At 36.9% G+C, this 9,002-nt stretch overlaps 2 protein-coding genes across 5 annotated transcripts; one reads left to right on the forward strand and one right to left on the reverse strand.

The window, feature by feature from the left end:
* LOC140008368 (uncharacterized) lies at positions 1-3,253 on the forward strand. Its single transcript, XM_072052429.1, has 4 exons — positions 1-240; positions 801-902; positions 2,194-2,354; positions 2,850-3,253. The coding sequence occupies exons 1-4, from the start codon at positions 129-131 to the stop codon at positions 2,961-2,963; spliced, it is 489 nt and encodes a 162-aa protein (XP_071908530.1). The 5' UTR covers positions 1-128; the 3' UTR covers positions 2,964-3,253.
* A 1,178-nt stretch (positions 3,254-4,431) lies between these two features.
* On the reverse strand, positions 4,432-9,002 carry LOC140008369 (uncharacterized). Of its 4 annotated transcripts, none has more exons than XM_072052432.1 (6): positions 6,571-9,002; positions 5,581-6,476; positions 5,164-5,484; positions 5,019-5,075; positions 4,860-4,940; positions 4,432-4,773 (listed from the first exon to the last, which is right to left on the reverse strand). In XM_072052432.1, the coding sequence occupies exons 2-6, from the start codon at positions 6,010-6,012 to the stop codon at positions 4,654-4,656; spliced, it is 1,011 nt and encodes a 336-aa protein (XP_071908533.1). In that variant the 5' UTR covers positions 6,013-6,476; positions 6,571-9,002; the 3' UTR covers positions 4,432-4,653. The 4 variants fall into 4 exon arrangements, with proteins under 4 accessions (XP_071908533.1, XP_071908532.1, XP_071908534.1 ...); XM_072052431.1 differs by having other exon boundaries at positions 5,560-6,476; XM_072052433.1 differs by lacking the exon at positions 4,860-4,940 and having other exon boundaries at positions 5,560-6,476; positions 6,571-9,000.

Genomic DNA, 9,002 nt, shown 5'->3' on the forward strand with positions numbered 1-9,002 from the left:
CTAACATTCTTTGCTTCATTTCAGACCAATATTATTGCGAGTCTTCGGCTCTTCGCTCGCCACTCATCCTCCTCCTCCTCTTCCTCCTGAAAATCTGACCCTCTCTCTGTTTTGGTGTCGGAAAACCGATGGCGAGGTCTCAATTGATCAATCTGATTGGGCTGTTGGGACTCTTCCTGTCGGTGGCTTTACTACTTGTTCCGTCGACTTCAGCCGCATCTACGACAGTTCGATACTGCGGTTAAGTTTCTTTTCCCACCTTTGCTTTATGACCCTTTTAATTTATTTTGTTTGAGTATTTTCACAATCTACTTCGGGGTTTCCCTTACCAAGTTAAAGCTAGTTCAAAGTCATATTGGCCTCGGAGGTCAAACCAATTTTGTTTTGAAGTTATCTTCTTTTGTGATTTATTTGTTTCTTAATTTAGGGGCTTTTCTAGGGTCCTAACTATTAAGAGAGAAAGAGGGCTTCTTTTGCAAAGAAAAGTACAAAAAAGTCGACGTCTTTACTTATGGGTAACAAATACAAGAAATTCTTGTTAATCTAAAATCTGATTAATCGAATTTTGTTATTTTAGTTGGATTCTCTAATTATGGGCCAACCTCTTTCTTTATCAGTAGTTTATAATTTAGTTTATGCATATGGATGGTCAATATTATTATTGTTGCTAAATGGATGAGAAGTAAATATTTCATAGATCTTTGTTCATTTTAGTGTTAAATAGGCGTTGATTTTATGTCTAATGGTACCTTCCCTCGGTTTTATGCCTTAATGTATCTATTGCCCAAATTTAAATGTAGATAAGAAGGCTCAGTATGCTGTTAAGGTCAGTGGAGTTGACATCACACCTTACCCTATCACAAGGAACAAGAAAACTACCTTCAAAATCGCTGCATCTACAGGTATTACATACTGCTGTTAGCTCAATTCCTTCGCGCATTCTTTGTCCAGCCTGCCTGCTGCTCATAAAAAATTAAGTTTGATTTGTTCTGGATGTCTTTATGAACCTTAGAAACAGCCGTTGCTCTAGATATCACATTTTTTCGCTTAAGGGACTGTCATTTTGTTTTTTCAATTAGCTACCATTACCTGTTGGCAAAGTAGCCTGCATGGTCTCTGATTTATATAGTGGCCTGTATGTAGAGTCAATAAGCTACAATAATCAATTTTGAGGGACCCAGTTGTATTAATATGATGTCCTCAAATGAATGATATTCGCTTCCCAGAAATTTGTGTTTTTGGTTCAAGGCATTCAAGGCATTAGTGTGTAAGATATTGGCATTCTCGTCTTTATCTATGTAAATTTCAAGCTTTTGGAGAGGGGATGATTAGTATGAGACACGAAGCATAGTCAGTTTCATCTTTAAAGCCACATAAGGGCTAAGGCCATGTTTTGTTATTCTGCAAATGAGCTAATCTGCACTCTCGGTGTTAGCTGGTTTTAGAACACTATGCTTGTGCTGCACGCTCGGCTTTCTATGGTATATGTCATGAGTCATAATGGTATTTGTGAGAGGAAGTGCTGCTAAAGGCAACATGTTATTAAGTTGCTATTTGTAACTCTGGGTTTCTAAGCTTTGCACTCAATTCTTTGTGGTTTAGTGTTTCTTGCCTCTTTCTCTTTGTGATATGAAGCTACTGAACTGTGTGCATGTGTGAGAGGTGTGTGTGTGATACAAAGTTAAGTTCTTCCAATGAACTATATACAAAGTCAGAGCAACCTCTTTGGTGACCCATTTTTGTAACTTTTTGGAATGTGAATATTACTGCTGCAGCAAAGGGAAAAATCATATTATTCTCTCACTTAAAAACATTATCCAAAGTAGCAACCTTCACTATCCCACAAGTTTCAAGGTAATTTTATAATTGCCTATAATCTTTTCTTTTCTTTTTAAATGAAGCATACGTAAATGGTGCACAAAAATACTAGTATCAGGACAATTATTCCCTGCTACAATCAGTACAGGGTATATGGTATTTTGTGGGTATTGAATTCAAGGAACACAAGGTAAGCTTGCATATATTTCAATCCTAGTTTCTATGAAGCTCTTTGTAATGGCCTTTTTTTTTCTGTTAGTACCTTTATAATCTCATAGAGCAAAGCCCGTATAATATCAGACAGTCCTATTTATTGAATGACAATTGTTCTAGTAGTCTTTTGCCTTGAATCTTACTTGAATTTTTTGTTTGCAGATGCAACCATCTCTGGAGGGGAACTAGTGATTGATGTGTCCTACTTTGGATTCAATGTTCGCACGGAGAAACATAATCTTTGTAACGAGACATCGTGCCCTGTTACTGCAGGAGATTTTGAGATTGCTCACTCGCAAGTTTTACCGGGATATACCCCACCTGTGAGTTATCCTTTCACTTCTGCTTAATCTGGTTCTTTATATATTCCTTTAACATTTGATTCTCCGCATATCTTCCCATTCTAGAATTGCCTGGGAATGATGGTTTGTGTTGCAGTCCCATGGTACTGGGAATTTCTTGTGAGCCTTTTGAATGGGGTAACCTATGACATCTCATAATGTAGCCCGCATGGCATCTGTCTGCTCGTTTGTTTATGATCTCCCTGATTTCTTTTGCCACGTGGGGATGTGTTTTGCCCATGCTTTCAAGAGGCTGCCATGTGAACTAGAAACCTGTTTAGATGCTTCAAGCCATCTTTTACTCCCCTATATGAACAGTAATTGTTATCTTGGCACTTGCATCCTGTGAATCTTCCACGAACTAAACAGTCTACAGTGAGCTGCATTCCGTTGAATGTCAAATCACTTTGTACAAATAATTTCATTTGTCTTTGGCTTGGTCGTAATATCAGCTCACAAGTTTTTTAACATATGCAGGGTTCTTACACGCTCAAATTGAAATTGTCGGATGCTAACAAGCAGCTGTTGACATGCATTAACTTTGACTTCAGCATAGGCTTTGTTGCAACGGAGGATGTTGCCGATACTTGAGTGCTTGGAAGATTTAGTCAACATTGGCCATTTGGTTTTAAAAAATAATGTGTATAGATGACTTGTGTTACTAAGCTACCTCTATTGGTACTATGTGATGTCTAAGATTGTTCTTACCGTTCTCTTTTCCTGGATCAGATGTCAAACACGAGGTACTATGAGTGAAACTTCGTACTCAGTCTCCATTGAGTTGAACTTCCAGAGTATAATGTACTAAATTTACTGGCCAACCGATCCTTCAAAAAAGTTATAGATCTGCACGATGACGAAACTCTGATCATCTTTGCCTATTCTCTGTGTTCTACAGTATTCTTACCGAATGTTTGTCAGCAATTAAAAGCATATCGGGTTTTATTTTAAAAAGAAAGGAAAAGAAAGAAGGCATGCCTTATGTGAGAACCAGGCTCGGTGGCCCACGACTTTTGCAATATAAGATTTATTTAATAACATAAATTTAGGGGTAAAATGCAGAAAATACCCACGAACTTTCATGGAAGTTGCACAAAACACCAGAAATATGTTTATAGGCATTTTGTACCCTGAAAAAATGACCGTTCATACATTTCACGGTGAAACAAAACGCGTGAAAGTCACTTTCTGTCTGTTGAATTTACTGACAGAATTGTCCTCTTTCCAGTGAATATAAATGAGAACAACCTACCATCACTTCTCATTTTCCTCTCTTGTATTTCCTCTTCTTCACAGATACACAATTTCTACTCATATGGAACACAGTCCAAATAGTTGTAGCTCAAGCAATGCACACCATGCAACAAATTTCAACTCAAGATGCAGGTGTGGAAAAAAAGCACCCGTACGTACTTCATGGATCATTCAAAATTCAGGAAGAAAATTCCTAGGATGTTCCAATTATTCGGTAAGTCCAAATCTCACATACAATTTCAATGAACGAAAGGCAATAACAGCCACTTATTTTGGAATTTTGTTTTAAACAGAATAGTAATGCATGCGGGTATTTTAAATGGGTGGAACCTGAAACATGCAAAAAAGAATGAAAATTGGGGAATATTTTCATGGCCGAACGGAAGAAATGCAAGCAAGGATTAACCATCTACAGCAACAGAATGAGCAACTACAAAGAGCATCTAAAAGAGTGAATGATGCAAGAGTTGCTACTATGCTTCAAAATGACCAGCTAGTGACCAAATGTGAAGAATTCAAAACTATAATCTGGTCATTGCAAGAAACAATGGCCAAGTATAAAGGGGCTCTTAAAGAAAGGAGGAGGATTGATTCCAAAGGGAGGAAGTTGATATATGTAATCGTAGTGGTGCTTGTTGTAGTAGTAATTGCTGTAATGAAAGAAAAGAAAAAGGAACAAATGTATTTTCTGCCATGAACACCATGTAACATGAATCATTCAAGTTATTATAAAATTATGGTTTGTCATATAAGCTGGTTATATGAGAGAAAAAAAAAAAAAGCAATGTGAAAAACATAATCAGCATAACAATGAAAACAGCAAAGGCAGTAGCTTCATAAACCAATCCATAGTTCATTGCATAAACTATCAGGAAGATCATCTTCCACTTTACTAATACAAAGTATGAAAATAGCATATCCTAGTGTTCAACCAAACAAAAAAAGACCATATCTGTTTTCTGAACCCTTCAAAAGCATGTTTCCATTACAAAAGAGGAACATATCCTTTACGGGCTATATTATCATCTTAACAGTTAGATGAACTTTCATTAGGTGGTATTCGAGAGTCTTGATGCACACATGTCCTTGTGCTGGAAGATTGACTGGAGAACAAAACATCACCAAATCTTGTTGAATGCCTTTGGATCTGGTACAAATAAAACAAGTTATTGGTGATGTATATTTACTTTATCTTGCTTATGAATTGTATATGAACTGCAGAACAATATAGACCTGAGTAATGGGTATACTACCCTCATTAGTATTGGTATTAGTGCTCAATTGTGAGCCTCCGGTCAGGGGGTCATTTGTCCACTTGTTACACATGACATTAGTTAGTTCAAATGCAGCTGAAATTAAGCAAAAGTGTAAAAATACAGCTGAAATACTTACTATTTGAACTGTCCAGGTTTCAGAAGTGTTATGAGATTGCATGGCCATCCTTGCCACCTGTCATTAATGAGAAAGACATTAATACAAGTTAAAAATGAACCAGTTTGGAAATATATACATAATGCCTAAGATAATATTGGATCACCATATCAGATGGGATGAAATTTCTACCATCAGACATGCCATTATCATTCCAATTTCCAAATCCAGAAAACGGTGGAGGACATCCTGAAAATTCACCTCTCCCTCTTTTCCCTCTTGCCCCGCCTCTAGTTGACGATTCCACTCCCCTACCATTACCTCTTCCCCTACCATTACCTCTGCCCCTTCTATTACCCCTTCCATTACCACCAGTCATATTGACATTAGTATTCTGTGTGTCCACATTAATCGTTCTCGGTCTTCCACCAACATTTCTTGGAGGGGTTGTACTTCCTCTCATTCTTGTTTGAGTGGCACTTTCATCCTACAAAAGTAACTAAATTAGTAAATAAACTAAGAAATGAAATTATTAAACACAATTTAAGACATCATACACAACTTGTCTTAGTTGCTTGCATGCCTTCTTATTATGACCAGGCATATTACAGTTGCTGCAGTGGGCTATAGTACCCTTTCTGGTTACCACATCATTATTCACAAGCTCATCTGCACTTTTTCTTCGTAGCTTTCTTAGTCTGCCAGGTCTTCTCCTTAGTTTTGATGGTTGAATAGGCAAGCCACTTGTCTGAACCCATAGACCCTCTTCTGGAATAGGAATCACCATACCCTTATAAGCTCTACAATAGTACTCTATACTATAATATGGATGGATAAGGTCTGCTCGTTCTTGATCAGAATCTATAATTGCTGCACATGTATGTACACAAGGAACACCAGTTATATTCCATTCTCTACAAGTACAAGTTCTTACATTCATGTTAACAACTTTGTGCCCTGCATAGCCTGTGATCTCCCATATGCCTTGACCAGCTTGAACAGTTTCATATTCCATTGCTCGTGCCTTAATTTCCTCCACTTTATCATGGATTCTTAGACAAATTTTCCTTTGACCTTAGATATGAACTCTCTCTTTTCTTGGTATCTACACATAATCAGCCTTCTAATTGCTTCAAACATAGATAAAATTGGCTCCTCCCTTGCCTCTTTAATATACTGGTTGAAGGATTCACTAACGTTGTTACTCAAAAAATCACACTTTGATCTTGTATTGAATATGCATCTTGACCAAAGATTAGCTGGAATAGCACTCAACCTGTCATAAGCTTCCCTATTAGCAACCTGGAGTTCTCTCATCTTTTGTGACCATCCATCTGTTTCATATGCTCGTGCAGCAGCCCACATGATATCCCTAAGTGCCATGTCCTTAAACTTCAGTTTGAAATTGGCATACATATGCCTAACATAGAACCTATGTTCCATCCCAGGAAACAGCACATCAAATGTCTCAACCAGACCCTACAAAATAGCAATATCATCAATCAGATTTGGTTTAATTATAGCAGTAATAAACTCATTTATGAATGTTGAAAAATTTTAATGGCAAGTTTACCTTTTGTCTGTCAGAAATGAACACCCAATTCATGTGAGCTGGTGATCCAATATGAGTAGTCAGAAGTTCTAGAAACCAATGCCAACTTTTCTTACATTCAGATTCCACGCATGCCATTGCTATAGGATACATCTGATTATTTCTATCCCTCCCAACAGCATGTATTACATGTCCCCCAAATCTTCCTTTGAGATGACAAGCATCTAAACCTATAACTGGCCTGCAGCCACTTATAAATCCATCCTTTTGTGCCCCAAACATAACAAACATTCTCTGAAATATGGGATTGACAGATGCTGGAACAACTTCTGTTAGAACATAGACTGCAGAACCAGGACTTTTCAACATAATGGTTGCACAATAATCTCTTCGTCTGGAATATTGTTTCTTATGATCCCCAAACATTTCAGAATGTGCATGTTTCTTGGCCTTATACACCTTCCATCTAGAAACTCTTAATTTGAACTTTCTTTTAATTGTCTTTCGAAATCCCTTAAGTTTCCAGTCAGGATCATCAGCCAATTTCTTTTTGAAGTGTTCAGCCAACCATCTCGAATTTGCACTAACATTCTTATAAGACCAAGAACATCTATGAGGGGTGTCTTTCAAGCTCTTCACCTGCATTGCTTTAGTTTTCCTATAATAACTCGCATATATTCTCTAACCACATTCTCTGTTGCATATTGCAATGATTTTGTTACTATCATTCTTTTGGAACTTCAACTCAAAACCTTTAAGGATGGAATACATTCGAATTGCCTTTCTAAACACATGCGTGGTTGGGAAAATGAGGCCTACCAAAATTTTAGAATCAATCATGTCTCTTTCCACATTAAATTCAGGAAATTATTCTCTATTTTCATCATCAGAGGATTGAATGACAGTTTCAAGTACTTCAGCATCAACAATATTTTCATGCTCAACAAACTTACCCTCTTTCCTAGCCTCAACAAAGGCTCTATAATCACCACTAATTAATTCAGCATATTGTTGGTACTATCCTAAGTTAATATTGCTATCCAGCCCACTAGTTACCTCAATAGTATCATCACCAATATCACAGTCATCACTTAATGTGTCCCCATCTAAGAAATAATCAAAATCTGAGTCATATTCAAAAGATTGCTCACTTTCAGGTGTGTATGAGTCATCAGATTCTGTTTTTGATTCATTCACATCATGATCAACCTCTGGTTCAACATTATCATTCACCCCACCAACTCCTAAACCATCATTACCAGTCCCAACTCCCTGATTAGCATTTATATTGCTATTGCCTACAGCTTCAATACCATATTGCTGATTCCCATTACTATTTTTTACATCCCCATTATCATTTACCTCTCCAACATAGATATGAATGTATGGTTCATTCCTAAACATCCCAAACATATGCATAACTGCTGCTTCATTATTAAGTAAGGCAAATTCATCATCCGGCATTTTAAAGCAAATTTGAGTATTTATGGGCAAGTTCAGTCCTTTTAGCAGCCCCTAGATCTCAAATCTTAACATATAATCTGGGTCAATATCATTGAAATGTTTTATATTCCCACCCACCTATGTTAGTCCTGGGTTTTTTTTACAAAAAGGCTCCCATAATGGACTTCCAATGAGAACATACTTTCCAACGGTAATGACCACACTGGTACGCGACAAAAAAACAATAAATCTGAGTGAGGGACCACAAAATCACCTTTATTGAACTTAGTTAACATACTGTAATTAGCAATAATAAACTTAAAACACACTACCAACACGGACCCATGCTCAATAGACTAGAATCTTGTAAAGAAACCTATAAACAACACAATTATTGCATGAAAAGGACAGATAAGAAAATTTGGTCGCAATCAGCCCGACATGGAACCAACATAACGACCACATGCAATATATATATTCCATCACAACCATACAAATACCCATTCTAAAACTAAAGTCCACTGCTTTAGGCATCCAGATCGACACAAAAAGGGTAAAAAGTCGATTAAATAAAGAAAAAATTAGGGCTTTACATATTACCTGATTTGCTGAGATACTCTAAATATTCTACTTGTTTTTTGATTCTTCAGACCGTCTTTTGCTTTTGCCTACTTCTAGTTACCTTCTGCAGTCATTCGGCTTTGATTCTTCCTCGATCGCAAGAAAAAGGCAAAAAATTTTGGCAAACTCAAGATTCAGCTTTGCCTTGTTCTTTCCGTCCGACATAATGGGTTTGGAGGAGAAGAAGGGTGATTTTGTCCGTTCAATTATTATTTGAAGATAAAGTTATCATTTGAGTTCTAAAATAAACGGTGTATAAATATCTGTTACTTTTCAATGGACCTTGGGTGCGTTCTGCCTATAAACATATTTAAGGGTGTATTGTGCAACTCATATGAGAGTTCAAGTGATTTTCTGCATTTAACCCTAAATTTAGAAATGTTTTATAT

Source organism: Coffea arabica, chromosome 6c, assembly GCF_036785885.1.
Source record: "Coffea arabica cultivar ET-39 chromosome 6c, Coffea Arabica ET-39 HiFi, whole genome shotgun sequence".
Classification (NCBI taxonomy): domain Eukaryota; kingdom Viridiplantae; phylum Streptophyta; class Magnoliopsida; order Gentianales; family Rubiaceae; genus Coffea; species Coffea arabica.